General features: G+C 38.0%; 1 protein-coding gene across 7 annotated transcripts in view; it reads left to right on the top strand.

Moving 5' to 3' along the window:
• The window catches only part of LOC133849395 (teneurin-a), a 348,228-nt gene that overhangs the window by 190,298 nt on the left and 136,413 nt on the right, over positions 1-21,517 (top strand). For 3 of the 7 annotated variants that reach the window (XM_062285448.1, XM_062285446.1, XM_062285447.1), the window contains exon 3: positions 8,636-9,542. The exons of the other annotated variants lie outside the window; for them this stretch is intronic. In XM_062285448.1, the coding sequence (XP_062141432.1) occupies positions 9,397-9,542 (146 nt within the window). In that variant the 5' untranslated portion in view covers positions 8,636-9,396. The remainder of the gene's footprint in view (positions 1-8,635; positions 9,543-21,517) is intronic. 7 annotated transcript variants of the gene reach the window in all.

Below are 21,517 nucleotides of genomic sequence, written 5' to 3'. Positions count from 1 at the left end.
TGTTGCTGGGTCCAAGATATTGTCGTGCTTTGTTGTTGTGGATTTTACGAGCAGCATTGCTGTTGTTGTTGTTGTGCGAGTTGTTGTTGTTGTGCGAGTTGTTGTTGTTGTTGTGCTAGCTGTTGTTGTTGTTGTTGTCGTTCTTTCAGTTGTTGTTGCTGCTGTTGTTGATAGCAATCAAAGGCGCAAAATGCGTGAGACTAGCGAAGAGTCTTTTTTGGGGCTGCGCCTGGACTCTGTCTGTGTGTGTGTGTGTGTGTTTTCGACTACTCAGACAAGTCCTTAATGTGTGTCAGTGTGTGTGTGTGTGTGCAGTTGCCATTAGCATGCGCTATGTTAATGCTTTCATCTTGGCTGCTGACGTATCTAAGTATCTTTGTAGCTACAGCTACTTCGACGTACATATGTGTGTGTGTCCTTCTATGTGTGTGTGAGTGTGTGTGTGTTCTTCTATGTGTGTGTGTGCTCCTACTGATGTTGTTGTGTGTATCTTGGCCCTCGCACAATTCCTGCAGCATTGTCGACTTATTTCATTTTCAGTTTCATTAAATAACAAATTGCTCTTTTGTCATATGCGTGTGTAAGTAAGCATGTGTGTGTGTGTGTGTGTGTGTGTGAGCTTAACTTTTTATTATATGCCGTGTGTACTTAACTTTATTTTTCTTTAGCTTTGCAACGCATTTCTTTTCTTTTCTTCGCTTTTCGTTGGCCGTAATGAAAAAAAGACGCAAAATTGAAGTAGCAAACGAACTTTACATTTGCCCCTCGCTTTAAGTTTTATGCTCTCACTAAATATTAACATTTCAACTTCAACCCTCGATGATGTTTTTGGCGAAGAAAGCGAAGAAGAAAACTCTCTCTCTCTCTCTCTTTCTGCCCGTTGTCTTATCACGCTTTTATTGCTTTTGTTGTTGTTATTTTTAGTTAGTAGTCACCATTTTTCATATTTATGAAATGCCTTCAAAGATTTTAATCTCATAGAAGCAGTCAGAGCAGGGTTGCAAAAGACAGAGAGAGGAAGAGAGGGGAGAGGAGAGAGGGAGAGCGATGTGTGTGCTCCCAAAAAATATCTCATAACTGCGGGCGGCCCTTTGTAAGCACCGTTAAATTCCTTCTTTCACATGAGTGTGTGTGTTTGACTCTCTGATAAGAAGTCGACTTTTAGACAACCGCAAAAATTTCAATGCTGAATTTTCAGGGAATTAAAATTTCCACACAGTTTCCCCCATCAATCAAGTGTATTTAGCTCTTCTTTTTTTTTGTTATAAGTTTAATTAATTTACTTTACGCTTAGTCACACTGCTTAACTAACCCAAGTTCAAGTGTTGGCAACCCGAAACTCACATGCGATTGTGCTGAAACTTTGTGGAACGCACAATGAAAGCATTAGCTGAGAGTTGAGCTCAAGAAAATGCACTGGGAAATGTATTTTAGGCAATTAATAGTCTATACTTCAGTTGTGTGCAACCCTAAAACTTCATACGATTTGTCTGAAATTGCAGATAATGCAATTTAATTGCATAGACAGCAAGTCAAGCTGAGGTATAAGCTATCCCATAAAGATGTTATGGCCGAAATAAAGTAATTTAGTTCAGGGAACAACCCCTAGAAATGAAAGAACCTCAACGTAAATGCTCTTTAATCGCTCAAGGTGTTGGACTCATGTTCAAAGTGCACTAAATTATACACAGAGAGAGAGAGAAGGAGTGGGAAAGAGAAAGGGAAAGAGAATGATGCTATTCTGGGGCAGTCAATCAACAGAAGAGTCGATATATTGTATGTGCGGCTTTGCCACATGTGTTTGAGGGTTCATCATCATAATATCCGAGGTGTGAACACTTTTTCCTTTCCCCCCATTTTTGTGACATGTGCTCAAGAGTCAGATCATTATAGAGAGAGAGAGAGACAGAGAAGATGCAGAGAGGGAAGAGAGGCAGCCAAGTCATAAATTTAAAAGCAATAAAACTTTCAAGACAAATAAATGCCACGCAGTAGATGAGGCATTCGCTTATTTATTTATTTATTTATTCTTCCTTCCTCACAGAGAGTGAGAATGAGCAATGCACGCAAAATATTTCAAACAGAGAGAGAGAGAGAGAGAGAGAGAGAGAGAGAGAGAAGAGAATGCAAGCTTCGCTCAATTCAGATTCTTCATTCTCCGTTCTCTGTTCTTCATTCTTCTTCATTGTTCATTCTTCATTCTTCATTCTCCTCATTGCCATGCTTAACGCGTGCGTGCGTGCGAAGGCTTGTGGTTACCTCCCCCTTTCCCCTTCCCCTTCCCCTTCCTCATCACCCCAAACTTGCCACATACCTGCTGCAGTTGCAGTTGCAGTTGCCTCTTCTTGCCTCTTGCCTCTGGTCTGTGCACATTACTGAGGTTGTTTATCTTTCCGCTGTGGCGAGACCTTGAATATGCGCCTGCATATGACAGGGGCGTTAATTTATGTGTTCCCCCTCCCTGCCACACAGGGGCAGAGGGGAGTGTGGAAAGTGGAGAGGGGAGAGAAAAGCAAAGTACAAGATTTGCGCTTGCATTCGCTGGCGTCGGCGATGCATTCAGCCAAGTGATTGTTATCTCGAGATATCAATTTAAAGCCCTTGCTCTTCACCCTTCCCCCCTCTCTTACAGTCCATACAATCTTATTGTATCTTCACTTTGTATATATATATTTGTGCTTTACGATGTCAATTTCATTTCCTATATAGTTGGTTTTCTTGACTTGATTACCTTCAATGAAAATCGTTGATTTTACAATGAATATTTTCATAGTTTATAAAGCGATGCATAACGATAGTTAAGAAATGTTTTTAATTTCATTCCATTGCGATGAATATTCTTTTTTTTTTTGACGAATATTTATTTGTCAATTTCATTTCATTGCTTTTTCCTCGAAAGATCTTTTACGATATTTTATATTGAATAGTTTAAACTACAACCGAAAGAATCTACAACTCTTTAATTCCCCTTTTACAACTCAGAAAGTTTGTCATTTTAATTTCATTGCATATATTTTAAATGACAATGAATATTCCCTTTATTTTTCTTACAAATATTTCTTTACCTTTTATAGCAAAGAATATTGGTAGATCTACAACAATTAGTAATTTTATGCATTTGACGATGAACATCGCCTGTTTTAGCTTTATTTGTAATTTGTTTAATGTTTTCAATCATTTGAGAAATTATGAAATTTGTCGATTTGATGAGTTTCTTTCTACAGCAGCTTCTTTTGAATAGTAAAGGTCTAGATTTAACTATCTTAAGTATCACGAAGTTAAATCAGATTTCTCCATCATATTTCTGATGTCTTCGGCTTAAAGCGCTAATAAAACAAAGTGAAGCAAAAGTTTATGAAGGAACTTTACTCGTACTTGCTTTCTTTTCCTAAAATAGAATACAACTCATTTCTATTATATTAATTTTCCTATTATCGGAATAGTGAAATATTATATACATATTTTTGGAATATACTTATACTAAGTAAATCCAATACTTGGGGATCATCTCTGTTTCTCAGCGACTTCTTTTCTATAGTATTATTATACATAAAATATTATTATATTAGCTTACTTCTAATAGCTTTGCTTTGTAAATAGATCGCATAGAATTTCCATCTTTCGCCAGCTTATTAGAAACGCGTGTCTCGTGTTCTTCTTTAAGTTTTGGGCATAGATCATCGCCTTAGATTTCAACAGGTTCTGCTGCCAATTAGCTGTCGGCTCTCAAAATGAATCAATGCAGCTGCATTCAGCATTCAGCATTCAGCATTCGAAGAGACAGTTCTACACGCCTTCTCTACTCCCCCCTCTACTTCCCCCCATCTCTCTTGATGGAGATGAACTTCTATGACACTTTCGTTGGAAGCAGTTCACAGTTGTTGTGCTTAATTGTTGTTGCTGCTCTGCTCTGTTGTTGTTTATCTGGCAAACATAAAACAGAAAATGAAAAACCAAATAAACGCTAATTGGAAAAACATATTTTATATGAACTCTCGCGAGGGCGCAGAGCATGAAGAGCGAAGGGAAAGGAGAAAGGGAATGCATTGCATCTGGCATGAAGATCGTTCCCCCAAAAAGTGGATGTGGCATGCAGCAAGCAGCGGCAAGCGGCACGCACTTCCCACTCATAAAAACTGGAAACATTTTTCCGAAAAATGTAGAACTTCCCCCCTCTATCTCTGCCCCCCTCTCTCTTTGGACAAGGCAATAACAAGCAGACGTCGAGAAATAAAATCCACACATAAAAATGTTTTGAGTAACCCTTTGCTGTTGTTTCTTCTTGCTTGTGCTGGGTGCGGCCAATGTCTGGGTTAGACAAGGGGGAGAGGCGATGGAGAGGGGAAGCCTTCTTCTTCTTCGTCTTCTTCTTCTTCATGTGCTCATGGGGGCCCCCGCTTGTGGCTGTCAAATGAAATGCCGTGTTGCCCATGATGATTATTTCTGACATTTGTGGCAAATGTGCGGCAACAAAATGTGTTCCCCCCTTTCCCCCTTCCCCACCCCTCTCCACTTTATTTATAAACAATCCAAATTGTTGCGCCATTTAATTGTTTTATATTTAAAACAAAACCCCAAAGAAATTCGTTTATAAATCAAATAAAAATCAATTTTAATTGCATTTCCTTGCTGACATTTTTGCAGCAGCCAAGGCAAAGTAAAGAGAAATAGCAGGGGGGGGGCGTTGAGGGGGGGGGGCACTTGCAACGTCTTGCGGCATGAAAACTTGTTCCGTTTGCAACCAAACTGGCTTGGCCAAAAACTGCAAAACCTGCTTTGAACTCGTTTGGTAGCATTTGGCCACCTTTTTTTTTGTTTTGTTTTTTTTCCTGGCTGGTCTTGTTTTTGTTTTGCACTGTTTTTGGAGGCGGGGGGCGTCAACATGATTTGCACTACAAAACAAAATTTAAGGAGCAGCTCCACGCCAGCATCCAACAATAATCCTCCCCCTTCCCTAGAGTCCATGCCTTTTTTTCGCGCTGCATTTTTTGCGTAGGTTTTCTTCTTCTGTGTGTGTGTGAGTGCAGCGAACTGGTAGCCAACAGGCAGAGATTAATGGTGGTGGAGCAGCAGCGGAGGCAGGAACTGCTGCTTAGAAGAGCCAAGAGGTAGCCAAGAGTTAGCCAAGTTAAGGCCAAGTCACATGGGGACAACGTTTCGTTTCATTTCGTGTTTGTGGCCACTAAATCTTGGGCCAAAAGACAAGACAATTGAGGCGCAGCCTGTGGTAAACTCAACTAAAAGGCACACAGCACAGAGGCACAGCTTAAGAGCAGAACGAGAGAAGTTAAAATAGGGAAATAGCAAAGATAGAGAGAGAGAGAGAGAGAGAGAGAGATGTCAAGCGAATTATAAATAGTGAGAAAAGGCCAGAAAATAGTTAAAATAATGAAAGAAAAAGTAAAATATGACTTAATTCAAAATACCAAATTAATATACCAAAAAAATACTGAAATATACCATAATGTAAAGCTAATATTTTGATAATATATCAGGTTAAAACTTGAAAATAAAGCACAGTATTCATAATTTAAATATACTAAACTAATATACCAATAAAATACTGAAAATTCCGATATGTGTTAATATACCGAAAAAATACTGAAATATACCGCAATGTATGTGTGGTATATTGATGGTATATTTGATATACCAAATGGTTTAAACTTAAAAAACAAATACAAATACTTCCACAATACAGTCGAGTGATCGTTTAAATATACCAAATTAATATACTAAAAAAATACTGAAATATTTTGAAATATATGTCTGGTTATTAAGTGTTTGAAGCAAAAGAAGAAAGCTGAAGTCTTTATCATTTTGAATATACCAAAAATTATACCAAAAAATACTGAAATATACCGCAATGTATGTGCGGTATATTGATGGTATATTTGATATACCAAATGGCTTAAACCTGAAAAACAAATAAAAATACTTCTACAATACAGTCGAGTGATCGTTTAAATATACCAAATTAACATACTAAAAAAATACTAAAATATTTCGAAATATATGTCTGGTTATTAAGTGTTTTTGAAGCACAAGAAGAAATCACAAGTATATATCATCTTAATATATCAAAAATTATACCAAACAAATACTGAAATATACCAAAATTCAAATATGGTATATTGATATTGTGTGTGGTATATTCAGTGGCTTATTTAGTAAATTAGTATACCGAAGTAATACTTAAATATACTTTAGTGTATATTTGGTATATTAATAGTATAGCTTGAAGCTTTCAAAGAAAACACAAGTATTTTAATAAATAAAAGTTGTCATGTCAATTGTAATTAACTCCATCGACGATACTCAGAGCGATGTTGAGTCATCTCAGAAATATTTGGGGAAATAAGCAATTTCAACATCGATTAACACTCGCCGAACTTTTGGAGTATTTCACTTATGATTATGGCTGTCAAAATTGCAACTGAAATTCATGTAATTCCTTTTTACACTTGTCATAATTTCATAATTATTTTTCATCTTCTCCTTTTTCATATTTTTTGCTGTGCGGGAAACCGATGCGAGCAATTATTTGATTACCAGTTTTTTTTGTTTTTTTGTTTTTTTTTCTTTCAGTTTTTGTTTTCTTCCTTATTTATTTTGTTTTTGGTTGCGTGTTGAAAACATTTTTTGGCAGTTTGAAATTTGTGGTGTTTGTGTTCGGTTGTCGCTTTTAATGAACGTGAAATTATTTTCATTTGTGAGCAAATGTTTCATTAGTCGCGCTGATGATGATGAAGGCGATGAAGTTGAAGCTGAAGCTGACGATGATGAAGCGACACGCTGAGCGAAAGATACAAATGTATCTGAGTCTATTGAAAGTGGTGTGTGGCAAGCTGTTTTTCTGTCGATTGCCAATATATGCAAGCTCATCTCAGCTAAGCTAAGCTATTTGCCCCTTTTCTTCTTCTTCTTCTTCGGTTCGGGGGTGGGGGGTATTAATTAATGTGCCACGCCCACGACGCCTCTGCTGCTGTGGTTTTGATTAATGGAAAATTAGTTGCAATGTTAGTTCGATACATTCGAGCAGAACAATTGCGAAGCTTTTGCGGTCAGCTAGCTATCTATCTTTTTGTATCTGTATCTACAGCTTTGTATGTGTATCTGTATCTGTGTGTGTGTGTGTGTTTCTGCAGTTTGCGGTTCATTTGAGGTGTCGCTTCAGCAGCAGCAGCAGGAACTTTGGTAATTCAATTTTTTCTGCCATATCATAAATTTAATTTGAAATGAAAATCCTCAAGATATGCCACATTATCCCAAAAGCGCTTGCTTTTGTATCTGCCAGATACAAACAGACACACACAGCGTGCTCACTCCTCTCTCTCCCTCTCTCTCACTCTGTACTTTGCTTTTTCGACCACAATAACGGATTACATTTGAAATTGTTTGGCATTGGCTGCCGTTTGTCTGGCCACAAGCGTTGCCCTCTTGGCAGCAGTCTCTCCTCCTCCTCCTTCTCTCCTCTCCTCCTCCTTCTCCTCTTCTTGCCTTGCCTGTCGATGCCCATCTATACATTCTCGTTCCTTCTTTCAATCTTTTCTTTTTTTTCAATATTACACGATGACTTTGAATATTTGTACTGCTGTTGTTGTTGCTGTTGCTGTTGCACAGCATGGGTGGGATTTTGTGATTAGAGAGATACAAGCGGCAGATACACAGCAGCAACAACAACAACAACAACTACAACTGCTTGACTGACTGACTGACTGACTGCTTCAAATGGCTCGAATGGTCGAAGCCAGAGAGCAAGTGTAACAAATATGTTGAGCATAGGGACTACGAGATGCCAGCTAAGGCTACAGGCTTTAGCAACAGATACAGATACAGATACAGATACAGCTAAAGATACAGATACAGATACAGCTAAAGATACAGATACAGATACAGATACAGTTGGAGAGATACAACTGCAGCTATACAGTTACGGATACACTTATTTTGATTGTTTGCCGACTAGTCTGAAGAATCAAGTCAAGAAGAGGGCATCGAAAGGGGAGCAAGAGAGAGAGAGAGAGAGAGAGAGAGTGATAGAGGGAGGCAGGTGACTGAGGGAGGGGGGGTTTCATTTGATGCGCCCATTTGCGGCGGATTTCAGTATTTTGTTGTGTGTGTTGGGATTCGATGAAGGCAGAGAAGGCGACCAAAAAAGATGATGCCAACTTGAGCCGAGTTGAGCTGCAAAAATTAAAATCGATACACGAAATTATTTCACATTGCAGCCAGAAATAAATGTGGTTCTCTCCCCCCTCCCCCCCTGTTCTCCCCTGTTCTCTCGAAATATGCCACAACAAAACTGAGAACCGAGACTGTTTAGAACTATGGAATTTTGTGTGCTTTCAAGTTTTTGGGCAGCTGTGCTGTGCAAAACTATTTGATGCGTTTGCGTTTGCGTTGCGTTTGAGTTGGTTTTAGGCTAATGCCTAAAACAGTTTTTGTTAAAATATGTGAACTGCTTTTCTCTGCAATTTGCACAAAAATCAATCTGCAGACACCAAAAAAAAAAACTAAACTTGGAAGTTGAGAACGTTAACGAAGAGCGTATGGAAATTGGTCACAAGGTTGAATGTGTATGTGACGACTTTATTTAATGTTACCCCCATATCATTATTATTCTCTAATCTAGGTCTACGATTGACTAAAAAGCCGAGAACCGAGAGTCAAGGATAACAACGAGGAGAACAACAAAAGTTGCGAGAGACAAAAGTTGAAATATGTGAAGGCGACAACCAAAAAACACAAAAAAGCGTGTGAAAAAGAGAAGACAACACTGTGTTAGAAAGAGATAAAGATAGAGTGAGAGTGAGGCAAACACTGAACGTGTCTGTGTGTGTGTGATAGTGTTTGTATTTGTGTTCGGTGGCAGGTAAATGAATATTTGCATTCAATTAAAAACGCTGTCGGCGGCAGCGATGCCACCCCCAACCCCACGCCCAAGGGCCAGCCACGCCCCCTGCCTGGCACTGGAGCATTGGAGCATCGAGAACTGAATACTGAGAACTGATAACGCATAATTTGCAGCACTTGCACAACCTGCAATGCTCCCATGATTAATGGAATGCAAACGCGCAAAACGTGGCCAATAATAATTAATAATAATCATAAAAGCCAGCGGAAATAATAATCGTAGAAGCAACCGTGAGAGCGAAAGAGATACAAACACATCACAAACGAATAAAACAGCAAAAAAAAACGAGAGTAAATAAATATTTAATGCGCATGCAAATAAATTAAAAAAAAAAAAGAAGAATTCACATTAAATACATGTAAAAGAGACCGCATTAAGCACATTTCACATAATTCAAGTGTGTGTGTGAAAAGTGAAGCAGACTACTTCACTTCGATACCGATAACGATAGCGATACCGATAGCGATAGCAAAACCAAAATGACTATGAAATCGATGAAGTACTCCGATTGTGATACCATTATGGATGGCTATAATCCGGTGCCGCCTCCATTGCCACGCCGAGTGCCGCCAGTGCGCAACATTTATGCCGAACCCTTTGCCCACGAACCCAACCATTCCAGCAGGTAAATACTATATATATCTAACATATATTATATACATAGCCAACAAATAACTCAACAACAAATCGATTAACGAGCAACGATTCTGACTGCATCATTATAACCTTTACTACTATCAACTTGCATAGTCTGGCAACGCTGTTGCATGACACTCTCTTCATTGTGATCAACAGTCTGGCAACGCTTATTTAACAGCTGTTACCTTTAATCATTATTATTTTTACTATTATCAACTTGCATAGTCTGGCAACGCTGTTGCATGACACTCTCTTTATTGTGATCAACAATCTGGCAACGCTTATTCAACAGCTGTTGCCTTTAATCATTATAACTTTTACTATTATCACCTTGCATAGTCTGGCAACGCTGTTGCATGACACTCATTGCATGACTTCATTGTGATCAACAGTCTGGCAACGCTTATTTAACAGCTGTTGCCTTTAAACTTTTACTATTATCAACTTGCATAGTCTGGCAACACTGTTGCATGACACTCTCTTTATAGTGATCAACAGTCTGGCAACGCTTATTCAACAGCTGTTGCCTTTAATCATTATAACATTTACTATTATTAACTTATATAGTCTGGCAACGCTGTTGTAGGCTTTTCTTTTTATTGTGATCAGCAGTCTGGCAACGCCGTTGCACTTATTTGTAGCTTTGGTTACAGTTCTTTTTATCTTAATAAGTGAAAAGGCATCAAGTCTTTTTGTCAACCATCTGGCAACTCTATTTACATGAATTACTGTTAAGGTAGCAAATAAGCATGTTTAAAATATAGCTGAAGTTGTACTTCTAATGTGTACGTTAACTCTAACATGCAGTTAAATCTAGAAGCAAGCTACAAATCTCAAAGAAATATAAGCAAACAACGATCTGGCAACTCTTTGCATAAATTTTATGCTTATTTTACTACTTGAATTACTGTTAACATGGCAAATAAGCATGTTTATAATATATTTGCACAATCTGGCAACTCTATCCACTAAGTGTGCTTATATTCTAGCTGAAGTTGCATCTCTAACAATCTGGCAACTCTATCTACTAATTTTATCTGTTTTTTTACGACATAAATTATAGATAAGGTAGCACATAAGTAGGCTTATAATATAGCTGTAGTTCTATATCAAATGTGCACATTAACTTTAACATGCAGTTAAATCTACAGATTGTGCATATTGATTGACAATAGCTATGGGTGATATTATATCATTTAACTATACTATTAAGTTAAGGTAGAATAAACCTGAAGATCAGCAGTTTGAATTCTCTGCCAACGATCTGGCAACACTATCAGCTTATTTATTGAATATTATTCGCTACTTATTCTAATTTCTAATCACATATCATCATGTGTGATATTATATCATTTAACTGTACTATTAAGTTAAGGTAGAATAAACCTGAAGATCAGCAGTTGAACTTCTCTGCCAACGATCTGGCAACACTATCAGCTAATTTATTTAATATGATTCGCTACTTATTCTAATTTCTAATCACATATCATCATATAACATATAACAAGATAAGTTTCTAAAGTCAATGTTAAAATAAAAAGCTAGCTTTATAGATCATTTACAACAGCTGTAGTGAAATGCTATCAACTTTGCCTTGCAGTTAACATGATTATATTGAATATTATTTATTTGTCCTGCCTATTGTCAACTTTAACGTGTACATGAGAAACTACTTAACTGCAAGAATTTGACTGTTCTTCAAAGATCTGGGCAATAAAATTGTTGTTGAGCTAACTTTTGACTCGTTGTTTTAGTTTTATTTATGTTTCTGTTTCTGTTTTTTTTTTTGTGTGTTGTTTGTTTGTTATACTTTATTTATGTTGTACATAACATACAATGTTAACGATAGCGTGCTAAGAAAAGCTTTAGAGCTCAGGCTGAGTGACTGAAAAAAAAAAGGAAAAAATCGGTTACAACTTGTAAATCCCATTTGAAATTGTATTTTCATTTGGCTTGAAGTGAAGTGTGCTGCGAGTTACAATGTGTCGTCTTAGGAAGAGGAGGAGCAGCAACTTGCCACTAGGATTACCTAGAACAAGAACAAGAGCCACCCAAGTGTGGCAAGCACCTCGATTCCCCTACCTCCCACGCTGTTGCTGATGCTGCTGCTGAGTTGCCAAGTTGCATATTAAAAGAGAAATGTGCCATATAAAGCTCGCGAGTATCTTGTCGAGTGTACAATATGCATTTTGATACGGTAACGAGAAAGCGCACGAACCGAAGAGGGAGACAGAGAGACAGAGAGAGAGAGGGGGATGGAGATAAAGTGATGGCTAAAGCATCTGCATAAAGTATAAATGGATGTGAGACGCGAAGTTCGTGTGTCGCATATGGATATTGTGTATATCCTTTTCATAAAACGAGCTTCAACAATGCCAAATAGCCTCGGTCCGCACAAGAAGAGGCGTGGCATCAAGGGGGAGGGCGTAGGAGTGCTTGATAGAAGCAGAGAGCTCCTCTCAGGCTTCAGTTCGCATATCGCATATCAAAAACGAAACAGAGCAAAGAGCGAGGGGAAGAGAGAGAGGGAGAAAGCAATGGGCAAGTGGTAACCAACAGCCAACTGGTTATAGGAGCTTATTGTGGTGCTGCAGAGCGAGAGAGAGAGAAGGGGCAGAGAGGGGCAGAGGGGGAGGGCAAGTTCGTCTCTGTGTGGTAAAAATGCGGCGCAATATGTTTGCCTGTCAGTTTTCATGCATTTCATATCGAAAACCATTCGTACTTTTACTTGAGTGAGTTTTATGAGCAACGAGCCAAACAGCAGCTGAGGCCGAGATGGGGAAAAGGGGGGGGGGGGAAGTGGAGTGGCAACAATAACAACGACTGAGTGGATACATCTATGATGATGCTCTTGTGTATACATTGTGCACACACACACACACACACACATACTAAGATACCCTAGACAGTTTTGGCCCCGTTTGTATGCATAGTTTGTAGGCATGGCAAAGGGGTGAGAGAGGAGAGGGGAGGCAATGCCAAAGTTGCCAGCAAACTGGGTTAGAATCTAGCTTTTTTTTTTGGGAAGAGAGAGAGAGAGAGGAAGAAAAATGGAATTTGTTGCTTGTTATATTAAATGCAAACTCCAATTACTTTTTATTGGACTATTTCAATGATATGAAGGAGTTGAGGCAGCTTCCATTTCCCATCTCTCTCTCTCTGTATGTGCAACATAAAGCACAATGTGTTGCAGGCTTTGTGGGGCAACATTAGATTAGGTAAGCAGCCAGCTTAAGTTGTGTATCGATGCGATGCGATGCGATGCGTTTTGGCCAAAGCAATTTGCATTGAGACTCGAGTTGCAAGTTGAGGGGCAAAACGAACAATGACTAAGCATAGATGCAGATTATGCTACAGTAAATATTATGTGTGTGTGTGTCTGTGTGTGTGTGTGTGTATTGGTCAAGTTCAAATTAGCTCAGCATTAGAAATACTTAACCAATACCCTGTAAAAGTTGATGGAAAACGAGATGCATTCAAATATACAAATTGTATTTTTTTTAGTTTTCCAATTTTATTTTCATATTTTCTTGTTTTATTTTTATATTTACTTTATTTTATATTTTAATATTTAATTTTTCCATTTCTCAATTTTATTTTGATATTTTATTTGTTTATTTCAATTTGTATTTGTATATATAATTTATTTATATTTAAAATTTTTTTATTTTTATGTTTTATTTTTCTAATATTATATTTAATTTTTTTATTTTTATATTTTATTTTCATTTTTAATTTTTTTATTTTATATTTTAATATTTATTTATTTTGATGTTTTATTTTATTTATTTTTTTATTTGTTTATTTCACCTATTATTTTTATATTTCATTTTTTAATATTAAATTTTTTTTAATTTTATGTTTTATTTTTCTAATTTTATATTTTATTGTTTTATTTGTATTGTAAGCTGCTTCGTAGCTTCTACTGATCTTATAAGTGTGACCATATTATATAAATCATAATTAGCATTACAAACGTGACCGTATTTAGTTTTAAATATCCTTCACTTTGTGGTATGGTCACACTTTAAATTAACTGCCTTTTTTTGTCTGTACAGTAAGGATAATATAAGTCCATTATTTATAATTTAAACTAAATCGAATTTCGAAACGGATATTGACAATAAAATATATCTTAAAAGAACATGCATTTAACTAGCAACAAACTAGTTTTTATAGGGTATCTCTGTCATGTATCTTCAGCGCACTGCATTGAAATGTGCTTAAGCTTATTATCAAAATGTATTTCATGTTCAAAATAATAAGATAATAATCATCTGTATGTATTTATTTATGTGTATGTATTTTAGTTACAGGCTTAGAATAATATTAAGATTCTGGTGAAAATTTGAAATTAAATTAGCATAAGAAGAAACTTTTGCGACATTCATTTAACTTAATAGCCGAGTAACTGTTGTTGTTCTAACATTTTAAATGCCACAAATTGTTTATGAACTTTGCTTTTATTAACAATATTTTCTCTCTGCTTTTTTGTTTCTTTTCCAGGTAAGTTGCGTCTTGACGTTTTTTGTGTGTTTGCAAAAGTCTGGGTAAGATTTACGACGAGCTTAACTCGATTCCCAATTGGTTGCAGGTCTTTGGCCTGCTCTGCTTCTTCCCCCCTTTAAATGTTAACAATTTAAGCAAACAATATGAGAGAAAGCAGCAAGGAAATGAAACTGAATTTAAGAGTCCGTCTTTCATTCATATTTTTTCTCCATTTTTTTTTTTTTGTTTTGTTTTTGTTGCTGAAAAGTTTGAACGGTGCCAAGTTGCAACTGGCAACTGGCAACTTGCAACTGCCACAGCCAGAAATCTATGTGTGTGTGTGTGTGTGTGTGAAGCAAACATTTAATAATTCAAGTAGCCCAGCGGCGGGGGAGCTGCCCCCTCGCTCCTCCTCCCTCGGTCCTCGGATCGGCTTCTTTAGTGCTACAGTGAAACGCCCCTAATGACCTACTTCACTTACACTAACAACAACTACAACTACAACGATAGCGAAATGTACATAAGTAATTTCTGGCCGAGGGAGTTGACTGTCCCTTCTCCCACTCCCCTCCCCTTCCCCTCCTCTGTAGTACAGCAGGTGAACAGAAGCATAAAACTTGTGTGTTTGGCTTCTAGTTTTGATTCCAAGTCTCTCACTCTCTCTCTTTTTCTCTTTGGAGGTTCCTTTTGCTGCCCTCTTCTCTTCTACTTTTTCTTGCAAGAAGTTCCGAGTTCTGTTTGGCATGGCTTTGGCTTCCGGCTTCCTGCTGCTGCTGTTGAAGTACGGCGCAGCAACAAAAAAAAACCAAAAACCCCGAAACGAAACGCAGGCAAAATAACAAAATAAAAAAAAGTATTACTATTGCAAAATATGCGAAATATGCTAGCACTCAAGTGGGTGGGCTGAGTGAGGAGGTACTCAGGGAGGGGGGGGTGTGGCAGCCATAGGCCAACTTGCAACTGGCAACAAAGTTGCTGGTTGTGCAGCAGCGAAATTTGCATGCAACATGAAGGAATGTTCGCTGCCAAAGCAAGCACTCTATAGAAAATATATGTATGTATATGCAACAACAACACTTCACTTCCCCTCTCTCTCTCTCTCTCTCGCTTCGTTGCTCCACTTCGGCCACTGACAAATTTTCCGGCGTACGCCTTTTCCTAACCATCCGGACATGTGCATGACCTCTTGACCTAGTCGCACTGCCTTCGGCAAGCCAAAATGCGCAGAAAAGTGACCTGCCCCCTTCTTTCTTCCCCTCCTCCCCTCTTGAACATGCACGTACATGCACAGTTATGAGGCATGGCCCAATCAATATGACAACCCGGCGCCCAAAAGTAGGCAACACTCGACACTCGAGTTATGAAGCTCAGAAGGCAGCTGAAGTAGCTAAGGCAATATTATGATTGAAATGCTGAGCTTGATATGATTACAGCCAGAGAGAGAGAGGGAGAGATACACAAGGAAAGAGACAGAGACAGAGAGAGAAGGAAGACAGACAAACAGAGGGGGAAGGCAAGTACAACATTTGTTTCGGACAGTTGGCAACTAATTTGTTTGTGAAATGAACGGCAACTGGCCCAAAACAGTCAGCACAAAGGTCAACAAATTGAATAAAAATTACAGCGCAGCGCAGTGAGTGAGACGGAATAATAGAGAGTGAAAAAGAGATAGTGAAAGATAGAAAGAGAGAGAGAAAAACAAAGCTAAATACAGGAAGAGAGAACCAAGTAAAATCGAAAAAAGAAACAGAATGAAAAATAATATAATACAATAGTTATATAAATATGCAAAGTTTATAATACATGATGAATATTTTAGAAACGAAAACTTGAAAAAGTTGCTAAAGTACTTGGGAATAGATAGAGAGAGATAGAGAGACAGTAAAAGACGGAGATAAAACATAGTAAAATCGAACAAAGAAATAAAATTGGAAAAGAATCTAATATAAAAGTTAAAATAGATATAAATATGCAAGGGAAAAAAATAAAAAAAAAGTTATAATTTTAGAAGATTATTAATAGTTTAAAAAAAAAAATGGGAAACTCAAATCCAAAGATAAAATAAAGACAATTTATTAAACAAAATAAAATAGATTTAAAAGTAAGGAAAATATTTCGAAAAGATTTAATTAAGGAAACAAAGAAAACACATTAATAATCATTTATTCATTTTAAGCTTAACTTTTAATTAAAATGAAAGCTTACTTCTTCTGAATTAAGTGTGAAAATTCAAAAAAAAAAAAATATCTATAAAATTTATAAAATAAGAAAAGGTTTTGATATTGTAACTCAGCGTTTGATGCTACTTTTAAATTTAAGATATACATCTCTTAAGGGGGCTTTTTGAGATTTAGTATTTTAAATATTCTACATATATTATTATTATTATTATTATTATAAAGAAGCACTACAGAATTTTATCCACAAAGTCGCCTTTATTATACATGCACACGAAATGCCAATTTTGATTTAGAACTCGAGCTAAATGAACAGCAGCTGAGCCACTTCAATGCAGACTTCAATGCAGCTGACTTGTCATGCCTGAAAAGCTCACTTACCGCGGAAGGCAACAATTCCGCATGCGATTGATCGAATCGAATGCTATTTATAATTAATGTCTGCTGTTCTTGGACGTATCTATGCGTAATATTGATTTGCGAACTTTCGAAGAAGTGCTGCTGCCAGCTGTTGTTGTTGTTGTTGTTGCTGTTGTTGTTGCTGTTGCTGCTGTTGATTGTCGCAATCGGAGATTCTCTTGTTGCAGCATATCCCGCAGCGTTCTCATCTCCTCGGTGAGCTTCAAGCGTCGCTGCTCCAGTTGCTGCAACTTCTGTTGCTCTGCCTCGAGTGTGGCAAACAGTTGCTTGAACACATTCGCAGCGCCCTCCATCTGCCCTTGTTGCAGTCGCTGTCGCTGTCTCTGTGCCTGGACTCGAGTTCGACTGCTGCTCCCTGTTTCTGGGGCATCCTTTGACTTTGGTGTCTGCGACTGTTGCTTGTCAATCATTGTCAATCGCCTCACTGCACTCTAAAAGCAACTGCTCTCTGTTCTACCAAATAGTTTTCAAATATCTCTCTGCATCTGAAAATGTTTAGGTTTCAGTGTTTGCTTTGAAACGTGTAGTTCAACGATTGCTTTGTTTTGTCGACCTAATAACATTCAATCAGATTTGACTGATATCGAAGTAAAATTTGAAAGCTTTCAATCGAGGTTCTTATTGCAGCAGCAAGCTTTACTTCAAGCGTTGAACAAAGTCTTTTTTGTCTGAGCTCAATCTATACTTCAATCACGTTATTATTTTAATTTAAACATTACTTTTCTCTTACTCACGCTTTGCAGTCAATCAGCAGTTCGTTCTGCCCTTTATTAATGAATCAATCATACGTATGTAAGCTTTCAATCGTGGTTCCTTAATTGAGTTACATCATTCCTTAATTATTTGTCTCATTTTCTTAATGAAACACAAATTTGCTGAGCTCAATCTTCACTTCAATCATGAACAATCGATTTCTACATCAATCGAACATAGTTTTGGCAACTCTCTTTCTCCTATTTTACAACACATACATCACAGTCAATCAGCATTTAATGCCGCCAAATGCGTTAATCAATCGTCTTCTTAGACTGATATTAATCGCATATACATTGGCTTTCAATCATGGTTTCTTAATTGAGTTACATCATCCCATCTTTTATGAGTTCAATCAACCCTTCAATCATATCACAGTCAATCCGCATTTAATTTAATCTTCTTCAATCACATATATGTAGGCTTTCAATCATGGTTCCTTGATTGAGTTACATCATTTCATATTTGCAGAGCTCAATCTTCACTTCAATCATATCAAAGTCAATCCGCATTTAATTTAATCTTCTCCAATCACTTATATGTAGGCTTTCAATCATGGTTTATTAATTGAGTTACATCATTCCATCTTTGCTGAGTTCAATCAACCCTTCAATCATATCAAAGTCAATCCGCATCCAATTTAATCTTCTTCAATCACATATATGTAGGCTTTCAATCATGGTTTATTAATTGAGTTACATCATTCCATATTTGCTGAGTTCAATCAACCCTTCAATCATATCAAAGTCAATCCGCATTCAATTTAATCTTCTTCAATCATGGTTCCTTAATTAAGTAACATGATTCCTTAATCATTTTGTCTCATTTTCTTAATCAAACACATATTTGCTGAGTTCAATCAACCTTTCAATCATGAACACAGTCTGTGCAACTCTCTCCCACTCTGCTGACCCGTCATACATCACAGTCAATCAGCAGTTAATGCCGCCAAATGCGTTAATCAATCGTCTTCCGTTGGTCTGCTTTTTCGATTATCTCCGCTTCATCGACATCAGCTGCCCCCGTCGTCAGCGATAACGCTGTCATTTATCTAATCCGCAGTTACCTTTAGGGTTGCCACCCCCTCCCAAACACAATCGTCTGACATCAATCTAGCCTGCTGCTGATGCTGTGAATCAAAGTAAAGCTTATGACCTCTGCTTTGATAAAGAGCTTTTGGGCAAAGCTCTTAGCTGGGGCTCTCTCTCTCTCTCTCTCTCTCTCTCTCTCTCTCTGGAATGATAATTCAAGCCCAGCAACAACCGCAAAACAACGACAGCAGCTTAACCCACATTTCCAACTGACTGCGGAGGAGCTTCACGTTAAGCGGCCTGTTAATGACGCAATTTCCGAGCACTGACCACAACACTGACGACGCAGTGTGTTGGTGCGACCTTTGGGGTCAGCTTCTTACCTCCCCCTCCTCGGAGTATTCCATTCCCTCCTCTCTTAAGGTTGGCTAATTAGCTTAGCGCAGTTAAATCGTTTGCTTATTGAACTACACGATGCGCATTTCTATGGCATCCAAACACAGATCAAGAGTTCGCATCACCTTCTTACTTGAGTTACCTTCCGTTTCCCGTTTTCCCTTTTCTCTCTCTCTCTCCACACAATAAATAATGTGACGGCTTAGAATTGCTGAATCCAAAAAAAACAAGAAGAAGAAACATGCCACACGACATTGAGTGGGAAGCAACAAAAAAAATAAAAAAAAACCCTTCGACGATACAATTCCAGGCCATTACACTGAGAAATGTGGCACAATTTGAATAACATTTAAAATATAAAATTGAGCATCAATTCGGTAAAGGTTGATGATGTTTTTTGGGGGGGTTCGGTCTTTGCTCCCTTTCTCCTTTCTCGTTTTTTGTTGTTGTGGACGGAAGTGGTTGTTAAACCCTCTTTTCAGCTCCAATCTTACACCCAACTGATTGGCCAAGCAACTGAAATAGCGCAGCGCCTACATCGTGTGTTTTTCTTATACTTGTATTTTATTTTTGTTGTGTATAAATCTTGGGGCTTTTCTTGGCTGCCATTCTTGTGTGTATTTTCCTCGTTTCGTATTTTTTTGTTTGACTAAATTGCGTAAATTATTGGCATATGTTGTCTTCGCAGTTGAGAGTCGCGGGCAGGCAATGAAACATTTTAACCCTTTTTCCTTTGGCAACGTCGAGAATGTCGCTGAAATTGACAGTCGCACATTGTTGGGGCGGCGACGTCTCCAGGAGGAGGATGAGGAGGAGAAGGAGGAGGAGGCGGGCGACGACGATGAACACACATACTTTTGCCCTGGCATTTCATTCCAATTTTGAACCTCCTCCCTCTCTCACCCTCTCTCTCTCTCTCTTCTCTCACTCGCTGTCTCTGTTTGTTGGGAACTCTGCCTCTGGCTGCCAGTCGCCTGTCAGTTTTGCTCCTTTTTTTTTTTTTTTTTTTGTGTGTTTTTGTAGTTGCCTTTCAGCTCTTTCTTTGCGCTGTGCTGCTCCTCTTCGTTTTTTTTTTTTATCATTTATTCCCATTCTTTGGCTTTTTATGTGCGCTATTTCGCGAAGTAGAACAATAGCCCAACGCGGCGACTGCCTTGTGTCCGCCACACGGGTGGAGGGGGGGATACGGGAGAGGGGAGAGGTGGAGAGGGGACGTAGGACCTTCAAGCCCATTCATTCATCGCAGCTTCTTCTGCAGCTTCCAGCTTCGTGAGCTTTTGTTACAACTACGCGACGCTGTTACTTTTTTAGACTCCGTCCCTCCGTCCCTCTCCTCCCTCCACTCTCCACTCTATCTCAGCTACCCCCGAAGCTAAAGTCTACCCATATCAAACCCCAACCCCCTCCGCATCCCGCTCCCGCTCCCGCTCCCGCTCCGTTCTCGTGTCTTCTCTCTGGAGCAACTTTATTGTCTTGCCAAAGAAATAGACTTTTAATATACTACGAAACTCGCACTCTACACAATACCAGCTACAACTACAACAACTATATATGTGTATATATATATGTATGTGTGTGTGTGTGTAGGGGTGTGAAGTGTACTTCTCTCTGTGTGTGTGTGTGGAAATATTAGGCGCTTTTGCCAGTTCATTGACTTGCCACAACAATAGTTTGAAGTTTGTCTGCCAAAATATGAAGCGAATCCCCATTTGAACCCTTTTTTTTTTTGTCAGCGAGAGAGAGGGAGAGGGAAAATAATGTCTTGTGGGCGGACAAAGTGTAGAATGAACATGAAACTCTATCTTCCCTTCCCTTTCTCTTGCAAGTTGAGAAAGGTGCAAACGAATTGAAATGAATGGAGTGGAGATAAAAGAAAGCCGACTACTTGAGCTCAAATGGGGAAAACAAAACGCTGTAGGAGCGAAAAGGGATACAAAAAGGTGATGTTGATGCTTGGGAAATGTGTAGATCGGAATCAGAGATGGGTGAGATCATTCAACGTAGAACATAATAAGAATAAGGCTAAGATTTTAGCAGTATTTTGAAAAGAAATCGATAGAAAGCTACCACAACTAAAGAGCTTAAACTTAATCCTGTTAAAAGAAGAAGTGCGCTAAGAAAATGTATGAGCTTAAGCTGATTTTATCGGGCAAGCAGCAAAAAGCTAAACTATTATAAAAGCTTTGGCTTTGCTAATAAAATCTATTCATAGAGCTTTAGCTTAATCATGTTAAAAGAAGAAGTGCGCTAAGAAAATGTATGAGCTTTAAGCTGCTTATTTTGAGCAATCAGCAAAAAGCTAAACAATTATAAAAGCTTTGGCTTTGCTAATAAAAGCTATATCAATTAATTCAAGGAGCTTTAGCTGAATCTTAAAAAATACCATTAAGGAAATTTAAGAGCTTTCAGCTGATTTTGATTGTAAAATCTTCAAAAAGAGAGCTTTGGCTTAATCCATTAAACAGCGTAGTATCAATAGACACCAAGAAATATCAAGGAATTTAAAAAGAATGCAGAAAGAGAATGTGCATAGAGATAAGCGTAGAGCTTATTTTATAAAGTAGGGAGCTGAAAAAGTGCTATGCAAAGCTGCTTAAAGCAGTTATACGAAAAAACAAGATTAAAACAAATAAAATGGACAATGTAAAACTGCTTAAAAAAAAATATGGGGAATGAAGAAAAACAAAAATTAATCA

The sequence above is a fragment of the Drosophila sulfurigaster genome, chromosome X (assembly GCF_023558435.1).
Source record: "Drosophila sulfurigaster albostrigata strain 15112-1811.04 chromosome X, ASM2355843v2, whole genome shotgun sequence".
NCBI lineage: Eukaryota > Metazoa > Arthropoda > Insecta > Diptera > Drosophilidae > Drosophila > Drosophila sulfurigaster.
Note: the sequence above shows the minus strand (reverse complement) of the source record. Positions and strands in the feature narration are given on the sequence as shown.